This window comes from Barbus barbus (assembly GCF_936440315.1).
Source record: "Barbus barbus genome assembly, chromosome: 16".
Lineage (NCBI taxonomy): Eukaryota > Metazoa > Chordata > Actinopteri > Cypriniformes > Cyprinidae > Barbus > Barbus barbus.
Window position 1 is genome coordinate 29,823,478 of NC_136744.1, and position 27,392 is coordinate 29,850,869.

Sequence of the window (27,392 nt, forward strand, 5' to 3'; positions counted from 1 at the left end):
ATTGGCAGAACAAAGAAGATCGGACCTTTATAAGTGTTCCCAAAAGGACAAATAATAATCGCTGCTGCTATTAAAGAAATATACTCAAAAGCAATATATACAATATATTTACAATAAATATTCAGGTTGTATTTTATTAAATTAAATTAAGCTTGCTGTGTTATTGGAATCCATGTTATTTGTTGTAATCTCTTGATGTCTAATTTTTCCCGATCACTATTGTTTAGTTTCACATGCTTGGTGTGATTATTCAGAATTTAGGATAGTTTAATCTATGCCTTAACCGCGTAGTAGATAAAATTTATATACTGTATGTACTTTGGGTATGCAAAATACTTGGTGTTTGATTTTGAATGAAAGCTAGTTGCGTCAGCAATAATTTGGTGTGGATGAAAGTTGACTTTTCTCATCGTAATGTATGATTAAAACACTTAGGAATCTGCTAGGATATGTTCTTCATTTTATGAAATAACTCAGCAAAGGATTTACGCACGAAAAACTGAGCCGTGCGGGGCGGGGCTCCACCCTACAGAAACACTTGTGATTGGATCAAACAGAAAAAGGGGCAGACTGAAATCAGCCCAATAAAGACAGACACCCTTTGGTGTGCTGTTGCTTGCTCGTGCGCTGACCTGTTTGAAACTTCGGCTCCTCATTTGATTAAAGACAAGATGGCGCCGCTGTGTTCGGACGCCGTTCGGGTCGCTCCACTGAGATTTTGCTTAAACTTACTTTTTTACCTACTTTTACTTTCTCTTTTTACACATTTCACGTCGGCACTGATCACCTACAACATAGAAACACTTTTGGACATTGGAAACCGCTACACCAACCTGCTTCAGGACACCTTATCCACGAATCCTGCGTGGCCTCTGGAGATTCTTCGGAACGCGGAGACGAACAATAACCCACCGAGGCGACGGATCAAGAAACACCGCGGGAAGCGCGCTGGAATTCGAGTCCAGACATCCTTTGTTTGTCAGAAACATGGCTTTCGTCCTCGGTCCCGGACACTGCTGTAATGCCGAGTGATAACTTCTCTGTTTTTCGGACGGACAGAACAGCAGAGGCCGGTAAATCCAGGGGTGGAGGAGTATGCTTCATGATTAACAAGAAATGGTGTGACCCCAGGAATATCTCCATTCTGTCGCGTTCCTGCTCGCCTCATCTGGAACATCTTTCCATTATTTGCCGCCCATTTTATCTGCCCCGGGAGTTCTCATCGATCATTGTTACTGCTGTGTACATTCCACCACAGGCGGACACCGGCTTGGCTTTGTCTAAACTTCACGATGTGCTCAGCGGCTACATCAACAAACATCCTGACGCTGCCTTCATCATCGCGGGGGACTTTAACAAAGCCAACCTCAGACAGGTCATGCCGAACTTCCATCAACATGTATCCTGTCCTACTAGAGGACCGAACACACTGGATCATTGCTACACTCAGTTCAAGGATGCCTACAAAGCCCGCTCACTACTGGCTTTTGGCAAATCGGACCATGCCACCATTTTTCTAACACCGGAATACAAACAAAGGCTCGTTCAGGAACCTCCGGTGCAGAGAGTAGTGACGCGCTGGTCCTCCCACTCAGAGACTATGCTGCAGGCGGCGCTTGATGACGTCGACTGGGACATGTTCCGGGCGAGTTCTTCTGACGTCAGCGAGTTCACGGATGTAGCATTAAGTTTTGTAAACACGCTAACCGAGCAAGCTACAGAAACAATAACGATAAGGACATTCTCCAATCAGAAACCGTGGGTGGACAGAACAATCCGTGCCGCGGTTAACACACGCACTGCCGCTTACAATGAGGCTCTTCTGTCTGGGAATACGAGCGAGTACAAAGCATCGTGCTATGCTCTCCGACGCGCAGTAAGAGCCACCAAACACAGATACAGAGAGAGAATTGAGTCTCATTTCCAGCTCAACGACTCTCGACGGATGTGGCAGGGACTGAGGACCATCTGTGACTTCGGAAACAAATCCTCCGCGGAGGTGAGAGCAGATCCGTTGCTGGCCGACGAGTTAAACATCTTCTACGGCCGCTTCGATGGCAACGGCGACGGCGCGTTTCTGCCGACCAGCGCGTCAGGAAGCAACAGGCAGAGCAGCGACGATCCTGTAATCACCGTGTCGGAGGATGAGGTTCGGAGGGCGCTAAAGAAAGTGAACGTCAGGAAAGCAGCCGGACCTGATGGGATAACCGGCCGTGTTCTGAGGTCCTGCGCCGATCAGCTCGCTGGTTTGTTCACTTCCATTTTTAATGAGTCCCTTGCTACCTCCGTGGTTCCCACTTCATTCAAAAAATCCATTATTATCCCTGTGCCGAAGAACAATAAACCCTCTTGCCTGAATGACTATCGCCCAGTTGCCCTCACATCTATAGTCATGAAGGTTTTTGAGAGACTTGTAAAGAGCCGCATCTGCTCCTCCATCCCTGATACTTTGGACCCTCTTCAGTTTGCCTATCGCCCAAATAGATCCATGGACGATGCCATTTCTCACGTTCTCCACTCTTCCCTCACACACTTGGACAGCAACAATGGGAATTATGTAAGGCTGCTATTCATTTACATTTACATTTACATTTAGTCATTTGGCAGACGCTTTTATCCAAAGCGACTTACAATTGGGGAATACAAAAAGCGATTCATCTTGAAGAGGCAGTCAGACAGAGGAAGTGCTCGTAACACCAAGTCTCAGTCATTGTTCAAATAAGTACAAACTAGTAGGTGGAGAGAAAGATAGAAGGAAAGTTTTTTTTTTTTTTTTTTTTTTTTTTTTTAGTTTAGGATGAAGTCAAGTACTGCCGAAAGAGATGAGTTTTCAGTTGTTGCTTGAAGGTTGCCAGAGATCCGGCGTTCCGGATAGGGGTGGGAAGATTATTCCACCAGCCAGGAATGGTGAGCGAGAATGTTCTGGAGAGTGATTTTGAGCCTCTCTGTGATGGTACCACAAGGCGTCGCTCACTAGCAGATCTCAAACTTCTGGAGGGGATGTAGGTTCGTAATAGTGAGTGGAAGTAGAAGGGTGCAGAGCCTGTGGTAGATCTGTACGCAAGCATCAGTGACTTGAACTGGATGCGAGCTGCCACTGGTAGCCAGTGCAAGGAGATGAAGAGTGGTGTAACATGCGCTCTTTTGGGCTCGTTGAAGATCAGTCGTGCCGCTGCATTCTGAATCATTTGTAGAGGTTTAATTGCGTTTGATGGCAGACCAGCCAGAAGAGCATTGCAGTAGTCCAGTCTAGAAACAACCAGGGCCTGGACAAGAAGTTGCGCAGCATGCTCTGTCAGAAAGGGCCTGATCTTTCTGATGTTGTGTAGTGCAAACCTGCAGGAACGAGCAGTCTTTGCAATGTGCTCTTTGAAGGTCAGCTGGTCATCAAAGATTACACCAAGATTTCTGACCGAAGTTGATGGGGTAATCATTGATGAGCCGAACTGAATCGTGAAGTCATGCCGTAGAGTCGGAGTGGCAGGGAAGACCAGAAGTTCCGTCTTTGCCAGGTTGAGCTGTAGGTGATGTTCTTTCATCCATGCCGAGATGTCCGCCAGGCAGCCTGAGATCCGTGCAGCTACCGTTGGGTCATCTGGTTGAAAAGAGAGATAGAGCTGCGTGTCATCGGCATAGCAGTGATAGGAGAAGCCATGTGCATGTATGATGGGACCCAGCGATGTAGTGTACGTGGAGAAGAGGAGGGGTCCAAGAACCGATCCCTGAGGAACTCCAGTGATCAGTTGATGTGGTTTGGATACCTCCCCTCCCCAGGCCACCCTGAAGGATCTACCGGTGAGATAGGATTCAAACCAGCGAAGTGGAATTCCAGTGATGCCCAGTGAAGAGAGTGTAGACAGGAGAATCTGATGATTGACAGTGTCAAAAGCAGCAGAGAGATCCAGCAGAATGAGGACTGACGATTTGGAATCAGCCTTTGCAGTTCGTAGGGCTTCAGTGACTGAGAGTAGCGCAGTCTCTGTTGAATGGCCACTCCTGAAACCTGACTGTTTAGCATCCAGCTTGTTGTACTGTGAAAGAAACCGCGAGAGCTGGTTGAAGACAGCTCGTTCGAGTGTTTTCCCTATGAATGGAAGGAGAGAGACAGGTCTGTAGTTATCTAAAAGAGAAGCATTTAATGTAGGTTTTTTGATCAGTGGGGTTACCCGAGCCTGCTTGAATGCTGTGGGGAAGATGCCTGTGAGGAGAGATGTGTTGATAATGTGTGTGAGTGCCGGTAAGAGTGTGGGAGAGATTGTTTGGAGAAGATGTGAGGGGATCGGGTCGAGAGGACATGTTGTAGGATGGCTGGAGAGGAGAAGTTTGGATACTTCTGCCTCGGTGAGAGGACTGAAGGAGAAGATGGGAGCTGGAGCGGTGGATGTGGTTGATCGGAGGTCCTGCGGAGTTGAGAACTGGTTGCTGATTGTTCTAGTTTTGTCTGTGAAAAAAGAGGCAAAGTCATCAGCGGTTATCAAAGTGGTGGGAGGTGGAGGAGGGGGACAGAGGAGAGAATTAAATGTTCTGAAGAGATTACGCATGTCTGGAGCGCTGGTGATCTTGTTGTGGAAATGTGAGGATTTGGCAGTGTGGACTTCAGTAGAGAAAGATGAAAGCAAAGACTGATACCTACTCAGGTCCGACGGATCGTCTGATTTGCGCCATTTTCTCTCTGCCGCTCTGAGTTTGGTCCGATTCTCACGAAGAACATCGGATAACCAGGGGTTAGAAGGAGTAGCCCGTGCTGGCCTAGAGGAGAGAGGACAGATGTCGTCTAGACAAGAGGTTAAGGTAGAGCATAAAGTGTCAGTGGCTGCATTTACATCCAGAGAAGAGAAATGGGTAGGCGAGGGAAGAGAGGAGGATACTACAGAGGAAAGAAGGGAGGGGGAAAGGGAGCGTAGGTTGCGTCTGAAAGTAACCGGTAAGGGAGATGGTGGCACCTGAGTTGCAAAATGTAACGTAAATGTAATGAAGAAATGGTCAGAGATATGGAGTGGTTGTACCAGAATGTTATCTGTAGAACAATTGCGTGTATAAATTAAGTCGAGTTGGTTACCAGATTTGTGCGTGCTAGTAGTGGTGAGGCGTTTGAGATCAAATGAAGCTAGGAGTGACTGGAAGTCTGTAGCATAAGGCCTGTCTAGGTGGATGTTGAAATCGCCGAAGACTAAGAGTGGAGTCCCATCCTCCATGAAAGACGACAGCAGTCCGTCCAGCTCGTCTAGGAAGGTTGGTGGTATTTGGCCCGGCGGACGATAGAGTACCACAATCTGGAGTCTTATAGGAGCTGTCACAGTAACAGCATGCGATTCAAATGAGTTGAGATTGCCTAGGGGAGAGTGGGTAGAGTATTTCCAATTGTTAGAAATGAGCAAGCCAGTGCCCCCACCCCGGCCAACTTGCCTAGGGGTGTGAGAGAAAGAGAAATTGTGAGAGAGAGCAGCTGGGGTTGCCGTGTCTTCTGGACGGATCCAGGTCTCAGATCCGTCCAGGTCTAGTCATTCATTGACTATAGCTCAGCTTTCAACACTATAGTCCCCATCAAGTTCAAGTTCAAGTTCAAGTTGAGCTTTATTGTCATTCCGCTACATGTGGGGACATGCAGTGGAACGAAATGTCGTGTCTCGCAGGACCACGGTGCTACATAAATACAGACATACAACAATGAAGTAAGAAAAAACACTATAAACCTATACACTACTAACAGATTTAACTATAAGTATACTATATATAAGTATTTACCCTATACAAACTAAAAGAATAAAGGATAAAAAATACAACTATACGAATGCTTCACATAAATATTATCCTATACAAACTAAAAAATAGAAGACGAAAAATACAAACTGTACATGTGCAAAGAGAGACATTTGAGTCAGCAGCTGGTTGGGGAACAGTGCAGGATGATTTGTAGTGCAAGAGCATGTAAACATAACATACATATATTGCTGAGTTTTTTGTGAGATTGTGCACACGCAGCAGTGTGTGTAAGTGTCCATAGTGCACCTAGTGTAGAGTGTGAGTGTCCATAGTGCACATAGTGTAAAGTGTAAGTGTCCATAGTGCACATAGTGTAAAGTGTGAGTGTCCATAGTGTAAAGTGTCCATAGTGCACATAGAGGAGAGTGTCCATAGTGTAAAGAATAAAATAAATAAAAAAATATATAAAAGTTCCATACAGTTTTTCTTTGGTGTGGTAAGGTTTGGGGTGGGGGGTGGTCCATGTTCAGGAGGTAGGGGTTTGCATGAGGTTTCAGAGGGGGGCGGGGTGGTTTGAGTTCAGGGCTCTCACAGCCTGGGGGAAAAAGCTGTTGAGCAGTCTGGCGGAGCGGGCTCTGATGCTCCGGTACCGTCTTCCTGATGGTAGGAGCTGGAAGAGACTGTGGGAGGGATGGGTGGAGTCCTTCACGATGCTGTTGGTTTTGCTGGAGCATCGTGTAAGGAAGATGTCCAGGATGGAGGGGAGAGGGGCACCGATGATCTTTGCAGCTGTGTTCACTGTCCGCTGGAGGGTCTTGCGGTCAGCAGCACTGCAGTTCCCGTACCAGACAGTGATGCAGCTGGTCAGCACACTCTCAATGGTGCCTCTGTAGAATGTGGTGAGGATAGGTGGAGGGAGACTTGCTCTTTTCAGCCGGCGGAGAAAGTGTAGGCGCTGTTGTGCCTTTTTGGAGAGTGACATGGTGTTGGTGGTCCAGGTGAGATCCTCTGTGATGTGCACCCCCAGGAATTTAGTGCTGCTGACTCTCTCCACAGTCGAGCTGTCGATGGTCAGTGGGGGGTGGTCAACGGAGTTTCTCCTGAAGTCCATCACAACCTCCTTTGTCTTCTCCACTGTGGACCAGCTGGCATCTAAACTCACAGACCTCGGCCTAAACTCCTCACTCTGTGACTGGATTCAAGACTTCCTCACCGGCAGACCTCAAGTGGTGAAAGTTGGTCAGTTCACCTCAAACTCCATCACTCTGAACATAGGAGCCCCACAGGGCTGTGTCCTGAGTCCCCTGCTCTACTCTCTCTACACGCACGACTGCGTGTCCTCTCACAGCTCCACATCTATTGTCAAATTCGCTGATGACACTGTGGTTCTGGGCCTCATCTCCAACAACGATGAGACCGCATACTTGGATGAGGTAGAGAGACTCACATCATGGTGCCAGGACAACTGTCTCTCTCTGAATGTGAGCAAAACTAAAGAGCTGATCATGGACTTTAGGAAGAGACAGCAGCAGCCTTACTCTCCTCTCAGGATCAGTGGGACCCCTGTGGAGAGGGTGAGTAGCTTCAAGTACCTCGGCGTAAACATCTCAGAGAACCTGACTTGGACTACACACATCCAATCACAGGTTAAGAAAGCCAGGCAAAGACTGTACCATCTGCGACAGCTGAGGAAATTCAGGGTCTCACCAGCAATCCTGAAAACTTTCTATTCAGGGACCATAGAAAGTGTATTGCATCTCAGTGTGGTATGGAAACAGCTCCAATCAGGACTGCAAAGCACTACAGAGAGTTGTGCGCTTAGCTGAGCGCATCTCAGGGTCTGCTCTCCCCTCTCTGCAGGACATCTACCTCAAACGCTGCAAAAGTAGAGCTGTTAAAATCATCAAGGACTCTAATCACCCTGGTAACCGACTATTCACTTTGCTTCCATCTGGTAAACGCTTCCGTAGCCTGATGGCAAAAACTGAGAGACTTAGGAGGAGCTTCTTCCCCCAGGCCATCAGGCTCCTAAACTCTAACTCTGTGTCATAACATCACTTGACTCCATGTAAATATCACCATATCAATAAGCTATTCATAATTTTTCTCTACCTCATACTGCTGCTATTCAAATACCCTGTACAACTTTTTGCACATTATTTTTGCACATTCCTCTTATTACTATTTAAGTCAACAACATACTGACCTGCACATTTATATTATATTTTTGATCTTATTTTATTTTATTCTTTTATTTTATTTTATGTTTTGTACTTCTCCTTCTTAATATTTGTATTCTATATAATTGCACTGTCCTTGGAGCGGACCTGACCTACATTTCACTGCTGGTTATACCCTGTATAATTGTGTATGTGACAAATAAAACTCTTGAATCTTGAATCTTGAATCTGATCGCGCTGTTAAGTGCTCTCAGCCATATACCATCTGGCGAGGATCCACACATGCCTTCAAAGTTCTGACCAAAGAAACTTTAACACCTGAAGCCAAAAGAACTCTAAACAGACTTCCTAAGAGCATCATCACGTCACAGAGAAACCAACCAATTGCAAGAGGGCATCCCCAGTGACATCACGCAACGACGACTTCAGCAGCCAATCCACACCTGGGGTTCCTTCAACCAGCAAAGAAACGATACAACACAGAGCAAGTCAAACACAGAGCAAATCAAATATTTCTCCATAATTCTGCTGGAAACTGGCTGCATTCATCTTTAAGCGCAAAGATAGTAAAGTTCCTTGCTTGTGACTTGCTGTTGACTGTAAACAAAATTGTTAAAGATATACTGAATTTAACGATTCGCTGGACAGGTCGTTAAAACCTTAGAAATTATTATTTGATTAATATCATATCAATATTGAATCTTAAGAATAGATTCCCTAAAAGCTAAAATTAGGGCTAATTTATAATATATTTATATAAAATGTATTATATAGCATACAATCCTCCCTATAGATTTTGTATTAAGTTACCAAAAGTTCATTTTATTTTAGAGCATTCACTACTTTCCCTAGCTTTAGACAGCAGGCAGTAAAAGGGAACTATGTGGTTGGGTGAGACAAAAGAGGGGCAATGAGATGAAGATCAGACTCAAACCTGAGTCACCCAAATGTACAGCATGGCTGTACAGGATGGGAACACTAAATACCAATTACACAAGCAACTAGATTACCTTGTCAGGTTTCTCCTCGATGACATCTGGACTGCAGAACATCTCAGCCAGTGCCACACGTAGTAAGGAATCAAACAGAGGAACTGCTAGTTCAGAATTCACAACTCCAGATCGAGAGAGCTGATCCCGGACCTCACACAGCGTCTCCTCCACAGATTGCAGCTATGGGATAGAGTGTGGGAAAATTACACTCTTCGAGAATGAGAACAGGACATAGTCACATCAAAACGGCGATCAATAGCTCTGTTCCAAATCTAGTGTGCCTACACTGACAATATTCTCAGGCATCATTTAAGGCCCCTAATGCAACATCACATTTCTCCCTTATTAAGAAAAGAAAAAAAAATATTGGACAATCTAAATTGCCTTAAATCTAGCAATACTGACAATTATTACTGAATTTACTGTATTTTCATTGAATTTTTTTAATGTTTAAGCCCAAAGTGTACTTCGGTCTTCACACGTATGGTCAAGTATGCACAGCCAGACTTTACTTTGTACGCTAAGCTTGCACATTCTCCTTTATTTATTTATTTTTTTTTGCATTTATTACTTTGTCCACAAGGTGGCAACACTGGGTGGGATGTTGTTAGTCGAAAATACACAAATGAGATGCAACAACAACAACGACCCGTGTTTGCCAGTGCTTATGGGGTTTAGAGATACCCACAAATGTAAAACATGAACACAGTCATGTTTTATACTTCAAAACTTCTGTAGGGAAATAGCGCAAACTCTGGATAAGGACGTAACGTGTTGAGCGTTAGTGTTTGTGCACGCTATCAAATAGTATACTTTATAGCAGGGGTGCCCAATCCTGCTCCTGGCGATCGAATGTCCTGCAAAGTTCAGCTCCAACTCTAATCAAACACACCTGCCTAATTTTCAAGCGATCCTGAAGACGTTAATTAGTTGCTTCAGGTGCGTTTGATTAGAGTTGGAGCTGAACTTTGCAGGACAGTCGATCGCCAGGAGCAGGATTGGGCACCCCTGCTTTATAGTATAGTAATACATTGAAAGGCTATGCATTCGGCTGTATGAATACACAAAGCATTCTTTACAAATCTGAAGAAAACATTTGGCTTTAGGTAGGGTGACCATACATCCTCTTTTTCCCCAGACATGTCCTGGGTGGGATTTCTAAATTGCCAAAAATGACTGGGTTTCGGCTTCGTTTTACTATTGTTTTCATACTTGCTGAAGGTAGTGACTGAAAAATAGTTTGACCAATAGCATACAGGCATTGTACATAATTAACCAGTCATGATATGCGAGAAAGTGGGATCTACAGGGAATGGTCAAAGCAATGCTAATACAAGCACATATGTATGAGGACTGTAGAGAGCATGTCAATAGGAATACAAAGCCAAAACACGGACGTTTTAGGCAATTTAGAAATCCTAGCCTGGATATCTCCAGAACAAAGCAGACGTATGGTCACATACTTTACGGTTCCATGTTGTTAGCGTAGTAGTACTGAAATCAATTGCTTCCTGTGCATTTAATTTGAGTAGTGACCTGTTCACATGGGACTCATTCCATCCCCTTAAAGGCAGCTCACTAGGGTTTGAAATAGAGCTAGTATGTGTGTCCACTGTACCTGAAAAGATAGGTCTGGTTCAAGTCTCTGTAGGGCTGAATTGGCACTGTGGAGGCAGATTGCCAAAAGTGCCTCCAGCAGTCGGATGCTCTGGAGAGGCCATTCCTCTTCAAGCCTGTGTGTTGGGTCAATTGACTTGCTCTCGACCTGAGAGGGGCTGAAAGTGTCGTGCTGGTGGGATTCCTCTGTACCAGCGGCTATCACTATATTATCAAACTGTCCTGCAAGTGCTTGAGTGGGAGAGTCAACGTGAGATGGACTGCTTTTGCCCTTACTCTCTCTCTTTTTCTTAAATTTACAGTCTTTGTTTTTAGACGTGAGTTTCTGGATCACCATTGTCATTAGACGTGAACAGACGTCTAGACCTCCCAGTCTAAAAAACTGCCTCTGGAATACTGGACTGGCCATATACACCCAGCGGCATACTGACCAAACATCGGCAGCTCTCCTTATCTGTTCTTTGGAGGGAAGAGCCACACTGTCTGGGGAAAGACAGGGTAGTCGTCCACCCAATGGTTCACTAGCTGTACTATCATAGCCTGAGGTGTCTTCAGAATCATTTGCAGAGTCTCTGTCAGAGTCTGCCTCCTTGCTTACACATAAGAAGGCTACACACAGAAAAAGGTGGATCGTATTCAAATGCGCTTCACCTCGGTTACGTGATACTGCAGAAAATGCACTTTTGCCCTTTGGGTGAGGGCATGCCTCTTTCAGGCCTTCATAAAATTTAGTGAGGCTCTGAGGTCCATCACCAGCCCCACGTGAATTCAGTTCCTCTACAAGCCCGAGAACAGCTTCCCTCTCCTGAGCTTCTGCTCTTTCTAGCTCATGCACAGCAGATTCCGTGTGATGGTGCCACGCATTCAAGATAATTGTCTCGAACGCTTTCAGTGCCCACGGACGAGTGCAGTCCAAGTAGATCAACTCTGTGATTTGGTTCAGTCCATTGCAACTCAGGAACAGGTCCCGTACCACCCGGCTGAATTGGAAGACAAAATCAGAAGTTATAAATTGGAATCTTGGATTATTTTAAAGGCTATTTTATGGGGCTTTCACACTAGCACTTTAGTTCAAAACAGAGCATGGTTTACATGAAAAATTGTTAATGTGAAAGCTTTCATGCAGACCTGGGAGTGCACTGCAGTATTGATCCAGAAACTACCTGTAGGAGGTGTTCAGTTGCAATGGAAATTAATGACACAAGTGACGATTTACCTTGGATACAAGTGAGAGTGAGCATGCAGTGTAATATTGCTGAGTGAGTGCAATCTAAGCAGAAAATGAATTGCTCACAATCAGCTGTCTCCTCAAAAGAGACTGTTTGAAAGTAGCAGAATGGCGTCCGCATGCGAAGCACATACAGTATACACAAGCGTTGTTCATTCTGCTATACATATTTAGCACCTAACAAATAAAAAAATATATTGACCCAAGTTGTGTTTCATGCGGAGTACATATTTGTGATGGCATAAGAACTCAAATCCACCAGGGTTCTACAGAATCAAGTCAGTCTTGGCGTTTTTACACTGGGTGGTACGGCTCGGCTTGCATTTCCACTCCAGTTTAATACTGCTTTTTGAGTGGGCGGGATTATTCACTAGAGATGTTCAGATACCCTTTTTTCCTTCCCGATACAGATTACGATGCCTAAGCTCAGGGTATCGGCCGATACAGAGTACTGATCCGATACCTGGGTGTGTATCTGGTTATACAGCTGTATGTACTACTAGTCCTGAATGAATTGATACAATTATTTTATGGTGTGCTTCCCTGAGCTAGTTGCATCCAAAGCAGTATCTACAGCCATCACATTCTTGAGGACAGTAAGAATGTGAGGGTTGTAGATACTGCTTTGGATGCGACCAGCTCAGGGAGTCCTGTACATTGTTCTGTTCCGGTAGAGCCCGTGCAGCAGGTAACTGGGTGACTGTGAGGCGGCCTAGTCACGGGTCAAAACACCACTCTTCCATTCCGATCAAAACATCAAACAGGTTCTCCCCACTCAGTGACACACCCACTGAGAAAGCTGATGAAAGTGCTCTAGTTATTGGCGATTCTATTGTACGTAACGTGAAAATAGAGACGCCAGTCATCATAGTCCAATGTTTACCGGGAGCCAGAGCGCCTGACATCAAAAAAAGTGCTGGCTAATGCTAAACGTAAATTCAGTAAGATTGTTATTCACGTCGGCGCTAATGGTGTTCAACTTAGCCAGTCGGAGATCACTAAAAATAATGATAAAGAGGTGTGTGAACTTGCAAGTACGATGTCAGACACTGTAATATGCTCTGGTCCCTCCCTGCTTACCGGGGTGATGAGATACATAGCAGACTGTCGTCACTCAATGGCTGGATGTCTAAGTGGTGCCCGCAGAATAACATAGGTTTTCATAGACAATTGGAAGAATTTTGGGGGTAGACCTGACCTGTTAAAAAGAGATGATCTTCATCCCTCCTGGGGTGGTGCCGCTCTTCTCTCTAGAAATATGGCACATAGTCTTAGAGTCCGTACTTGACTAACTGGGGCCCAGGTCAGGAAGCAGACAGATTGGCTAAACCGACCGTCTGCTAGCCGCCTCACGTCACAGAAGTCAGTTAATTCTCAGCACATAGAGACTCTTTCACCTAGATATCACACTATAGAGACTGTGTCTGTTCCCCAAACTAGAAAATACAGAAAACATCCAAACCAAAAGTAAGAGTAACAATTTAATTGATGTTCAACAAATAAAAAAACAGATATAATACAGATAAACAAATGATAAAGCTTGGCTTATTGAATATTAGATCCCTTTCTACAAAAGCACTTTTTGTAAATGATATGATCACTGACTATAAACTAGATGTGCTTTGTTTGACAGAAACCTGGCTAAAACCAGATGACTACATTACTTTAAACGAGTCTACCCCCCAAGATTACAGTTACAAACATGAACCGCATCCAAAAGGTAAAGGGGGAGGCGTTGCTACAGTTAATAGCCAATAATATTTTCAGTATTTCTCAGAGGTCGGGTTTCAAGTATAATTCCATAATAATCCGTCCTTCGGATGAGACGTTAAACCGAGGTCCTGACTCTCTGTGGTCGTTAAAAATCCCAGGATGTCCTTCGAAAAAGAGTAGGGGTGTAACCCCGGCATCCTGCCCAAGTCCCTGGCCTCTGACCATCATGGCCTCTTAATCATCCCCCTACACTAATTGGCTTCATCACTCTGTCTCCTCTCCACCAGTAAGCTGGTGTGTGGTGGGCGTTCTGGTGCAATATGTCTGCCGTCGCATCATCCAGGTGGATGCTGCACATTGGTGGTGGTGGAGGAGATTCCCCCCCTTCTATGTAAATCGCTTTGAGTACCCAGAAAAGCGCTATATAAATGTAACAGATTATTATTATTATTATTAATTCGTTCGAAGTAATGGTGCTTCATATTCACGTGGTGCTTCACGTTATCCAAAGAAACAAGTGTTAATGATAAATCCCCTGTGATGTTTGTACTGGCTATTTTATACATGCCACCATACAGACTTTACTAAAGAATTTGCTGATTTTCTATCTGAGGTAGTGCTGGCTGTAGATAAAGTCCTAATTGCTGGTGATTTTAATATCCATGTTGATAATGAAAGAGATTCATTGGGATCAGCATGTATAGACATTCTAAACTCCATTGGTGTTAAACAACACGTTTCAGGACCTACTTGTCGAAATCATACTCTAGATTTAATACTGTCATATGGAATTGATGTCAGTGGCGTTGAAATATTGCAGCAGAGCGATGATATCTCAGATCATTATCTAGTTTTGTGTATATTCCATATAGCTAAAGCTGTAAAGCCAACTCCTTGTTACAAATATGGTAGAACCATCAGTTCTACCACGAAAGACTACTTTATAAATAATCTTCCTGACGTATCTCAATTCCTCAGCATATTCAATAGCACAGAACAACTTAATGATGTAAAAAATATTGACTCTCACTTTTCTAGCATTTTAGATACAGTTGCTCCTTTACGCTTAAGGAAGATTAAGGAAAAGAGTCCAACACCGTGGCATATTTAGCGCCAAAACTCTGTAACAATCTACCTAACACTGTTCGGGAAACAGACACACTCTGTCAATTTAAATCTAGATTAAAGACCCATCTCTTTAACCTGGTTTACACATAATACACTATCGCATTTCTAGAATTCAAATCCGTTAAAGGATTGTTAGGCTGCATTAATTAGGTCAACCGGAACCGGGAACACTTCCCAAAACACCCGATGTACTGGTTACATCGTTAGAAGAATGGCATCTACGCTAATATTAGTCTGTTTCTTTCTTATTCCGAGGTCACCGTAGCCACCCAGATCCAGACTGTATCCAGATCAGATGGTGGATAAGCACCTAGAGATGACCTCTACAGCCAGAACACCTAGATGAGCCCCAGAGACTGATCCCCAGTGAAGACCCCGTCTCCAAGACGGCCATCGGGACAAGACCACAGGAACCAGATGAGTCCTTTGCACAATCTGACTCTGCTTTAGCCTAGATTTAAACTACTGATTTTGTCTGACCAGAGGAGAATGACACAATTTCGACAAACTCTCCCCGTCTAAATACTGTAAAGCTGATATAAAGCCACCCAGCTTTATATCAAGCCGACGTAAAGCTGCTTTGACACAATTTGCATTGTTAAAAGCGCTATACAAATAATACTGACTTGACCATATATATATATATATATATATATATATATATATATATATATATATATATATATATATATATATATATATATATATATATATATATATATATATATATATACACATACATACACACACACACACACAGAGAGAGAGAGAGAGTCAGACAGACAAAAAAAAATATAATGTATGTTTGGAAAATGGCACATCTTTTTAAATATCTAACAGTATACTCTTAACATCAGTCAGTCAAGCATTACAAAATATATTATGATAATCAAGTATTATTTACTAATAGAACTTTATCAATTAGAATTAAAACTTGGTAACCATGTGTGAATGCATATTAGTCATTTTAACTGAACTTAGGACTGGTGGTGGTGCTTTTTTGGTCATTCAGTGTTTCTGTAAAAATGGGGGGGGGGAAACTATCAATAATACTGATAAGATAATAATCATACTATGAATTCTACTAAGAACAATATAAAACACTATGGATTAACGAGCTGCTGGATTCATGAATATTAATCATGTTGTCTGCACTGGCTCCAACTGATTTGCTGAAATCAAAACAGGGACGATAATAGGTGAGCGCCAGCCAATGAGATTATTGTTTGAGCATTAGCTCCGCCTACTACCGGAGAACCCGGCAGTTCTTAAAAGCTGAAGAATTCCAAAAGGAACTACGTTATTTTGACAGGAAAATACAACAAAGAATATCGTTTACATACCATGCAGAACTGACGCGCTACATTTAAGACTCTCTTGCTCTCGGTCTCTCGCATTGCGTGTGAGAAAAAAGCAAAGCGACGGCGAGTCGTGCGCTTCACACTAGATCTTACGGTACATCAAATGCAGGAGCGCTGCGCATACATTCAGATGATCTGAAAAATAGCACAGATCGCTTGACGGAGAGTGAAATTCTGAAGCGCTCAGTGTGTTCGGCGAGTGAAAATATATCTGTGCTAAACTTATACATAGCTTCCAACTCACACACTGGCGAGTCAAATCTAAGCATTTATTAGCCAGTGGCTAATATTAGACATCATTTAGTCGCCAAGGGTGAAGATTTTGTCACATATGCGAGTGATTTACTGACAATGTGCTAGCACGTTTGTATTTCTTCTTTGCTGCTCTAGCATAAATAGTGGTTGCTTGTGGCAACTAGGGGTGTAAGAAAATACCGATACACGCGAGTATCGCAATATTTTGTATGGCGATACTGTATCGATTCTCAAAAACGAAATATCAATATTTAAAAAAAAAACATACAAGATTCATGGCAGTGGTTTCATTTTGAGTTCATATCCCGACCGCTAGATAGCAGTCATCTCCTCTGAACTTAAATATTGAGCTGCAGTTTTCTCTCCTGTTGGGGACATTTTGTGCAGTTGGGGCAGTGCTCACGTCGCGGTCTCTGGGATTCCATGCGAAACAAATACAAACTGAAAAACCTGTGAAATCCAAGTTGAAAGGTTTTGAGAATGTTCAACATCTGTATTTATTTTATTGTTTAACAATTGGTTTGTTTTCTTTAGGAATCCTGCAAGCACTTTATATTTCATTGATATTAAGCAGACAATTTTTTGTTCAGATCAAAATGTTATGACATTGTATGTTAGAACTGTAAACTCTTCTGAATTGTGAACCTTTAAAGCAGGGTCTAAAAATATATATGGTCCTTTTTATAAAATACATTTTATACATATTATACATTTAGCTAAAGAATCCTGCAAGCACTTAAATTTTTTCCCCTTGACTCGTACTGCAAAAAAAGTGGTTCAATAACGTTGAATGTTACAGGGACTGATTATTGCAAGTGCAGATCCCACTGTGTTGTGTTTAAATAATTGTTTATTTACTGCTAAGGTTTGCATATGGTGGTGTGCTAATGACAGCTTTCCTAAAAATATATCCTATCCTTATATATCCTCATATATAAAAATATATAAAAAGTATCGCAATGTATCGCAACATATCGTATCGTGATTCGTATCATATCGCCAGATTCTTGCCAATACACAGCCCTAGTGGCAACACAGCACAACGTCCTGTGTTTGGATTCTGAGCAGCGAAGAAGAATTGATTTCCAGTAGGCAGCGTTAAGCAAAGCTAGCGGGCATAACTATTGGTCTCGTTTAAGAAAATGGTATTGGACCGGTACAAGGGTTCAAGTTCTCGCTGATACCGATGCCAGAAGTTTTTGTTGTATCGGTGGAATTTCTGATACTAGTATCGGAATTGGAACAACCCTATTATTCACATCACCCCATCAAGCTCTCGACGGATCCGCTCCTCGGCTATCAACGAGAGGAATGTCTGTACTTCCTCAACAGTAGGGCTGTCTAATTGGCTGAAAAACTAAATTCGAATTTTGTACAAAAATATTATCAAAATTTGAATTTAAAAGGCATAATTTCAGTTAGGGGAAAAAAAAGCTTTTGGCTTCTCTCCTGAGGCCACAAGAGGGTGCATCGAGCAAAATATGACTAATGCACGTTTCTTCAGAGCAATAAAAATAACACGACTATCTTTGAAAAAGTATTTAAATATAAAAAATATTGTTTACAAACCATATATAATTAATTACGTTGCTTAAACAATAAACATCGTGTAAGTATGTATAGTTTAAGACTAAGGACCGAAAACCAATCACAAAGAGTAGCCTACTTTTTTCATTTAAAAACATGAGATGCAGTGGGATGCAGGAAAACCGCCATAAAGTCTCGAGACATGTTTTTTAAAAGTTAAACTTGCATTAGTTTTACATGGCTTTCTAAACATGCACACCATGCAGTGGAAAAGCGCCATATGAAACCAGACGATCCCTGCAGGAGGTGCCAGGAACAATCTCACTCAGATTCGGACTGCAGTAAACATGTCCAGTGTGAAAGCCCCCTTAAAGAATGTAAATAACAGTGAATTGGAGGAAAAAGGAAGATTAATAAAACATGGTCATACCTTGACTTCAGTAGAGAAGGCAGAGTTTGAAGATAAACCAGTAGTACCTCAACAGGGAGGCAATGGGCATGGTAACTGCAGACTTGGCTACACGTAGTTGTCACACCAAGTTGCTGGGCATGATGGGTTAGTTCCACACCCCGCTGAAACACTGAATTAAAAATAAGAGTGTAGAGTTGCCATTGCACTACTGCATTGCCTCGTAAAGTCAACTGGCATACATGACTGGCAATTTGTTGACTCAAATGCCAGTCTTCCCCAAACACAATTTCTTGATAGGCCTCTAAAGCATCCCACTTCCATAGCATGTCTTCAGCTCCTCCACTGGGCAGGATACCTTGGGAACGATAAGAGGGAGATGGGGACGTGGATAAGTTCGATTCTTTCTTAGGTCCATAGCCCTGCAGAGTCTCTTCAAGGCCAGGTAACTGGCTACTATCCAAAGTGCAAATGTTGCAGGAGGCAAGCTTGGCCTTTTCGGAAGGTTGACCACCTCCAAGCTGTTCTAAGACTAGTCTACTAAGGACGCTCAACACATGGGACTGATAGCTCCGAAGTCCTGGAGCCTGAAATGCCTGAAGCATTGGTCCAATTACAGACCTTGGGTCCATGCAGCAACAGATGCCAACAGCTTGCACTCCTGCCAGTACCTGCAGCACAGCAGGACCTGAGGGTGATAGGCGCTGGAAAAGACGTAAGCATTGGTGGGCAAAAGCTGCAAGACAACAACAGCGTTCTGGGTACCGCACTTCTCCGTCATGACCCTGTGAGATCTCCTCAAACGGATTACGTCGGGCTGCTTGCTTGAAAGCGGATACCGGCAGTCCTGAGAGGTCACGGTGATGGTGCAAAAAGTGGGAGTATTCGCAGCGACGATGTCGACGACGTGCGCAAACAGACTGGTGTAGCTGCTCTGACTTGGCCCTCTTGACAGCACTGATTATCTTAAGTACATCAGCTATCAGACAACGCAGATGCTCTGATGCCTCATTGCAGACTTCTGAATCTCGAGCTTCTGCTAAGGCCTCAAGGCGCAGAGCTGTTGCCTCAAAGAGCTCCAAGCCACGGTGCTGAACAAATTCATGAACTAACTCAAGAGACTGACTGAAAAAGAAAGGGTTGGGAGCAGAGGCCTGTAAGCAACCTAGTAGTAGCTGCAGGACACCCTCCAAGAGTTCTGGCAGTAGCAAGGCCCGGTGACGGTACCTTGAAAAGGAAAAATCTTCTTGTATCTCCTGCAGAGTCTTCTTTGGCCTTGGCGCAAAAGGGTCAGCTTGCTTTTCTAAACAGGTACGAATCTTTAAAGTTGCTGTGAGGAGGTCAGTCAAGCTTCGACGCAGATTATCAGGCAGAGTCTCATTTTGACCCACATCTACAAACATCAAGTGCAGAATGGTGCGTAAAAGCATCCTTTGAACAAGTGCAATTGGCTCCTCAGTCCAGCCTCCAGCTAGCTCATCGATCCCACCTCCAGCACCACCACCACTGGGACCACAGCAGTCACCAAATTCTGTGAGTATCTCTGTGAGCGTGGGAACAACGCTGACCGCCAAGCCTGGGCTATGGTTGATGGTCATGTCAAATTTGCAGACTTTTTCAAGAAGAGAAAGTAGAACATGGCAAAGGTCAAAAGGCGAGTTCTCCATGCGGTTGAAGATGGAGAGAGTGGTGGGGTCTGTTAGCATGTTGGGATCTAGAGTGTGAGATCCAAACAGTCTTACGTGAGGCTGGGATGGCTCAATGGTGCCCATGGCATCGAGAGGAGGATGTTGCAATGCTGGCTGTGATGGATTGTTGGACTGATGGAGCTGGCAACTAACCCGAATGGCCGAACTGTGGAATCGGCGATGTTTGCTCCCAGTATTTGTGGTCTTATCATCCGAGTTGGCTTCAGAATCTGATGTGGAAAGCTGAGATTTGCGTGCATCCCTCACAGAGTATCGCTGAGCTGTCCTACTTGAACGACGTGACTTCCAAGAGCCAGATAAACGCTTCCCAGAGTTCTGCACATCACATCTATCTTGCCCCGCCTTTTGAGGGATGGTCCTTCCCTCTTGGCATAGAAATAACTCTAGTAGTGAAGGCAGGGTGAAATCTAAGGTCAAAAAGCAGAGTAGGAAAGGAAAAAGTTTAAAGGATTGTCCTGACTAGCATCAACTGGTTTAATCTGGTTTCATTACAGCAAGTCATGATGACCTCGAGAGGTCTGTTTACAACACATTTACGGGAACTAATAACTCAACAATGTGGAAAGCATCTGCTAGAAAAGATTAGCATGCCTACACTAAATATCTTAGGTCTCAAGCTCAATGAAAAGTCTTATCTTTTCCATCATCCTTTAACCGTACTGTTTCATAATTCAAGCCATTATTATTGCATGAATTATTGTTCATGCAGGCATCTACTTAAAAATTCATGGCATCCTTGCAAGATCACCGCCATCATATGCGTTATAAAATTAATTGTGTAGAAGTATATCATATTTCCAACTGAATGCAATGCCAGGATGTCATTTAATATTAGAACATAATTATTTAATTCAAGGCTTAAGGTGGGTTACAGTATACCTCTAGTGCATTCTCAAAATTAAGACAATGTTAATAGCATGCATTATTAAAGGGCTTTATAAAATGAAGTGACTCACCTGGGGCTTTTTCCTCCTGAACAGGAATCTTCCAGACCAGAGGTAGCAGAGACAACAAGAGTGTAAGCAGCTCTTCCCGACAGGTCAACTCCTAAGAAAAAGGCTAGAGGTTAATTCAGGATTTGAACCGAATCCTTCACTCAATCTATCCAAATCCAAACAAAAACGGTCTCCTTGTACTGATGACCACCTAGAAGCAGATTTCTTTTCTCACTTCTGCTTCATAGTGCCCTGCCTCTCTTGGCAAGCTAGTTTCTAGAGCTACGCAAAAGATGGAAAATTGCAGACAACAAAAACTGTATCCAATGGTTTTCTTCCAACTGCTTAAGACAAATACAGGTTTTGCTGGACATGAGGTACAACAGCAAGCCTCTAAATACTGGCTCCAGCCTGAGCAAGATAGCATTCCTCACAAGAAGAAGCGAAAGCACCCTGATACATGTGAATTAAAAGCAAATACAGGGGGCTGCGTGCCACAGTCCTGTGTGACAAGAGACAGGTGGCAAGAGACCCATATCGACCCACCACTATGCAAACACACAGGCGAATGATGTTGTGTTGAGAGATATTCAAGCAGTGCTGAGTTCAGAGAAAAGAACCACTCCTGCCATGATTCATAAGAACTCTCACTTCAAAGAGAGAGAATGAAGTAGAGGCGGCAGAAAGGGGTCTGAAGAAAAACATGAGATCAAATAAACCACTTGTCATTTCCTTCAACATCATGCAAAAAATTTGGTTCATAAATAACACAGAAAATAATTTTGACTTACCTGTCAGTTTAAAAAATACATAAATAATAAAATAATACAAAATAGTAATGCACTAACAAAGGATGTGCTTGGTGCCAGGCAATATTAATATATATTGAAAAGCACAGTTTCAAAAGTATAGCCCCAGTCATTTAAACTGTCATAACCACATTTCTAGGAAGTACATCTTTGCATAATGTGCAAAATGAAAGCAAAGGAACCGTTTACATTGAACAAACTTTACTCACAGGAGAAGTTCCAGAAGTTCATCTGCCAAACAAATTAGTTCCACCTCAAAAACACCAATTTGGACACCATAAATATACTACTGGTTTTAAGAAATGTTATTACTGCATACTGCGTCTAAACCAGTGTTATTTTAATATTTTTTGGATAATATTTTTATTAATATTTTTTTATTAATATTGGACAAGAAGACTTTCTTTCTCCTTCCTCATGTCTGCAAGGAAAGACCAAGAAAGAAACAGCAAGAGTACATTCCCAGGTTCCATTCATTAAGTTTGTAAGCAGGCTGAGGTCCATCGAAAAGACATTACAGCATAATTTTCATATAGAACTGAAAACAATATATAAATATGGGCAATTCATCAAAACTCACTGAAATTCTTGAGATTTTGATGCATGGACGCTTAAGTAGACTTAAGTTACTGCATAAAGAAAGCACTTTTAAGGTCCACTGTATGCAGTGTTTATGTGAATGCATGAAGCATTCAGGAAGGCTATTCAGCTCTGTTGTGACTGTGACATATCACCATGCTATTTCTGAACAACGCCAGCATTTGGACAGGAATTCATTGCCTAAATAACACGTCCTTTGAGTTTGACTAATACATTTACATGACTTGTCCAGGAATTATCCAGTCATTTGTCCAGAGATGAGCGTGACAAGAAAATAAAAACGGACACATTCTGCATTGTATTTTTCCATTACGTTTTTCCATACACATCATTCATGTGTGCATTTTAAACAATCTAATATGTGTACTGCTTTAACGTGAAATCTCTCATCTTTTTTTTTTTTAATGGACCAGTTTATTTAACCTTTGGACAAAAATAATAATAATAATCTTGCATTAAAAAAAGTTTGCATGTGTTTTTTGTTAAGTATCTTACGCATAACAGGCGTTTAAGGCTCATATAATAAGATATAGTGAGAATATGGAGCTCATCGAGGAGGAATAAAAGAGGTTTTTTTTATTCAGAGGCCCAAATTGAGCTAAATATTCAATTTGTTCAAATGTTCATTTGGCCAAAAAGTGATAGCTTGTAATGTAAATCAATGAGTTCTTTATAACAGTATGAAAGATACTTACATAAAATGATATAAATATCAGTCGTCACTATATCTCCAATAAAATGTTTCAATAAAATGATTTTTAAAAGCTTAGATTGGTAATCAAAACAATGCAATGCAATAAAATGATGATTGAGAGATGAACAAATAAACAATCCTCGAAGGCCTGATGGATCATATTTGATACAAATTTTTCTAATATAAAAGTTATTCTTCCGGTTACTTTTTAAAAATCAGTAAAGATTTGACAGCAAAAAGACACATGAAGCACGAGCTGAAGGTGAACATTTGTACAATTATACTAAAAAGCCTTTTACTAGCAAAAAAGTCTAAATTATCACTCAGACAACAGAAGATGTGTAGTAGATTCTGTGCAACAGGTTTTTCAGTGAAGTTTTGATCAAGCTGATCATCTAGATGCTTTAAGGTTCATTTCTCTGACTGACCTGGTCGATGACAGAGTCCAGGGTGCTGAGGAGCAAGAACCCGCGTCCCCGCACCAGGTATTCTCCCAGCGCCACCATGTGACTCTCCTCCTCATCCTCGGCCCGCTGGGCCACCGCGCTACACAATTGGTGCACATCGGTCAGGAATTCCCGTGCCAGGGTGTTACTGGCCCCACTCATGTCCGAGCTGATGAAGGAGAGAAAACCAGATCATGAATACATGTAAATCGTCTGCTGGAACCTGCTACAGCTCTGCTTTAGTTTCACATACATTGCAGTTCTCTTTTTGTATAAATTAACAAGAAAAAAAAAAAAAACAAGTGAAACTGCTCAGTTGGTTTCATGTCCCATAAATTCTTCTATATAAATGGATTTAAACAAGAAAATCTGCTATTGTTATAATCTAGTGTAATGTAATTAATTATGACTTCCTAGGTTTCATCCCAAAAAAAAAAAAAAAAAAAAAGTGATCAATATTGTCAATATCTCACAAAGACTGGCAGTCCATTTGACCCCACCAGTTCAGTCATATCAATAATGCAGCTAACTAATCAAACTTGATCAGTGAAAATGTAAGTTATGGTATGGACACAGATTATGACTGTGTGAGGCCTGACAGGAACTACAGTGATGTTACGCAACAAGATTAGGATCCTGTTATCAGACACTGACCCAGCGTACTGTATCGCACCAACCAGTTATTCCATCCACCACATCAACCGCTGGACAGGATTTCAGCCGTCTCACTTTACCAAACCAGACGGCAGAACAAATGGTCAAAATAAGTGTAACAATACCCAGACATTGATTTAACCTCATTACTTTGAAGATATTAAGGATGATCGCAGTAATTACGCATTACATTAAACCCCAAAAATCTAAAGAAAAAAATTTAAAAAGGACATTTTCACAAAATTATATTTCACAAAAAGTATATGATTATATGTATATCAGGCTTGCACAATCTAAAATCTAATTACAATTTTTTCTGATAAAAACTGCATTTGCAATTTAAAAGGCATTTTCTACAAAAAGAAAAAACTAAACCAGGCCAAAATTTTGTGATTATATCAATATGACAACAATATTATTATTATTAAATAAATTAATAAATAATAATACTACATCGTATTTTTTTTTATAAAAATTTAATTATTTCACTGTTGAACTCAAATTTTTTAAGAAAAACAATATAAAAAATTTGAAATAAAAAAAAAATATTTTACAGTATAAGTGTAAAATTGCATTAAATAATTGTCTTAATTTGTCATTTTCAAATGTTAAACCATATATATACACACATACACATGTATATGATGCTCATTTATTTATTATAAAAAAAAAGAAGAATTTTCCAAAAATAGTCAATACCTCGTGGTTATTTAATTTATAATTAGACATATGTGCTCCGTGTTACACAATGCTCAAATACACAATTTTAGCAGACATTTTAATACGTTCGCTTTACATCACAGCAGCTCCAGCACACACACACACCACAAACACAACCCGACGGTGCTTTAAAGACACGCCTCCATTAAAATCTACAATATCCAGAAACACACACACTCTTCCAACCGACCTACAGTACCTCCTACAACCAGCTTGCAATGGAACTCAAAATCTCCATCATCGTCTGCAGTGTTTCTGCCACATATTCCACTCATGGTCGTAGTAGTGTCTAAACCACAAGAATCAAGTCTGCGTCCGCATGCCTCCATGCTTCACTAATGACTGAATTTTCTGTCCTGCTCCATAAATTCCATTAAATCGGAATTTCAGATGGAAGCTTTCCAGATTTTGAGTTGATCAGTGCATCACATGAAAGCATGTGATGTCACATGGTCGCACAGGGGCAGGCTGGGAAGCAAACTTCTGGTCGGGCCTGGGGGTGACTGAGTAATTCAATTTTGTAGTAAAGCTTAGAAGATAAACCTGCCATTTGCCAGACGCTGAAACAATCCTGTTATGTAAAAACAAATCTTAAGTCTTCTACAAACCATATTATATTATTTTGCACAAACGAGTAAATATGCTTGGATTCCATCTTTTTAAATACTGTTATTTTCAAACTGAATTAGTAAACTACATTAGTTATCATAGACAGGGCTTAGCCTAAACCAGGATTAAGCCATAGTTCAATTAGGACATTTAAGTAATTTTTACAAACATGCCTTAGAAAAAAGCATTACTGGTGTTCGTCTTAAGACAAAACAAAGGCACTGACATGTTTTAAGATCAGTCAGTGCAAGTTTCTTTCAGTTGAAACAGCTCAGATTTACATTTTAGTCGAGGACTAGGCTTAAGTCTCGTCTGTGAAACCGGGGGCAAATGTGTTAATTTCAGAATTTACTAGGGATGCACAATATTATCAGACTGATATCGGATTCGGCCGATAATGACTTTTGTAAATATCTGCATTGGCCTGATATGAAAAATTATGCCGATATGTCTTGCCGATAAGAGGAATATGTTAACTCGCATGTGCTCAAGGTGTGCAAGCAATTAGATCACGTCAACAGTGTGGCTCATTCTTGAAGCAAAGTTTTGTCTGAAAGATGATTAGATTCAATGTTTGGGATCGCTGCATTTGGGATCGCTTAGCCTAAACCAGGATTAAGCCATAGTTCAATTAGGACATTTAAGTAATTTTTATAAACATGCCTTAGAAAAAAGCATTACTGGTGTTCGTCTTAAGACAAAACAAAGGCACTGACATGTTTTAAGATCATGAAATGCAAATACGCTGCACTGTGCAATATACACATGTACAGTAAATACCCTATATTATGTACATGGCACTACACTCCCATTTTATTATCATTACAATTGCTATGCAAGTTAATAATAAACTCATAACTTGATATGCTGTCCCACTTTACCAGTATCTCCCTGTCCCAGTTTGCCAGTATGCCTATGGTAACATGGGGCAGAAGAAAAAAGATTAAATATCCACGGAAAATCAGGAAATCATACAAGTTTTCAATAACAAAAGTGTGAATAAGTCATGCAACTTCTAATTTCTAGGTGAACTATTGCTTTAACAAAGCAATTATTTTATTATCTCACTCAAAGCAGATAAAAGTTTTGAAAGGGTCAAAGGGTTCCATATGCAATAATCGCACACTAATGCATTCACATCAGACGGGCTGTAGCTTTGTCCAGTTCCTGTGTCTCGGCTAAAGTTCCAGGAACTGCACATGATCACAAGATAAAGATTAGGAGCTGAGAAAACACACTTAATTGAACACACGGCATGTGGCCACTCGGCCAGACAAAGAAAGCCTTTTATCACTCGCCTCAAGCGATCAGCTTCTCTCAACACAATGCTAATTAACATGAGCTCTATCGCTGCTTGCTATGATTTTAGTTCATCTAAACAAGGTTCAACTGACTGAGGGCAAATCTGTAATTGGCTAAATTACACAAAAAAAAAAAAAAAACACTGATCAGGAACTGTGATCTGTGCTTAAAATATCTCAAAGATGCAGGGAGTTTATTTGGTGACAAAAAAAAACTGACGAATTTCAGTGAAACAACAAAGATGTTATTCAAAATTATGCTTGACAGATGTGATCAAAAGAAAATGTGATTTTCACAATTTTTTGAGTAACTATTTCTTTGAACACAGGCTGTCAACTGAAGACACTTAGACATCTGGATCATCTTGAAAAAGCAGACGGCTTACCAGAATTTGAGCGCATCCTTTGCTCTCGGGTCACTGAGTTGTCGCACACAGTGAAACGTGCAGAGAAAACTCTCCAAACACTGAAGACTGACCTGAAATCAGAGGAAAACAACAACATACATCTCTGTTATGAAGGAGATTTGATTCCACAGACGAATTAGATGCTTGCATTTTCTGAAGAAAGCAGAGTTTAGTATAGACACTTGGTTAGGAGTTTGATCAAACGTATAACTTTTGAATGATGGTACAAATAGTGTTGATTTAATTGAGCAAGCACCAGAAAAATGTTCTTGCAAGACAGCTTTGCATTGTGCACTTTAGAAGTACATCAAATGAGCAATAAATGTATTATATTTCTACACAAACGCATCAAAATGAGACATGCATTGACTTTGACCAGTTTTCATCAGCAAGTC

The 27,392-nt window shown here is 41.7% G+C and overlaps 1 protein-coding gene across 2 annotated transcripts in view; it reads right to left on the reverse strand.

The window, feature by feature from the left end:
• Positions 1–27,392, reverse strand: part of lyst (lysosomal trafficking regulator) — a 114,910-nt gene that overhangs the window by 66,609 nt on the left and 20,909 nt on the right. For both annotated transcript variants that reach the window (XM_079437646.1, XM_079437647.1), the window contains 6 exons: positions 26,977–27,068; positions 23,289–23,475; positions 20,779–20,869; positions 18,135–20,229; positions 10,494–11,472; positions 8,894–9,055 (listed from right to left, as the gene is read on the reverse strand). In XM_079437646.1, the coding sequence (XP_079293772.1) occupies positions 8,894–9,055; positions 10,494–11,472; positions 18,135–20,229; positions 20,779–20,869; positions 23,289–23,475; positions 26,977–27,068 (3,606 nt within the window). The remainder of the gene's footprint in view (positions 1–8,893; positions 9,056–10,493; positions 11,473–18,134; positions 20,230–20,778; positions 20,870–23,288; positions 23,476–26,976; positions 27,069–27,392) is intronic.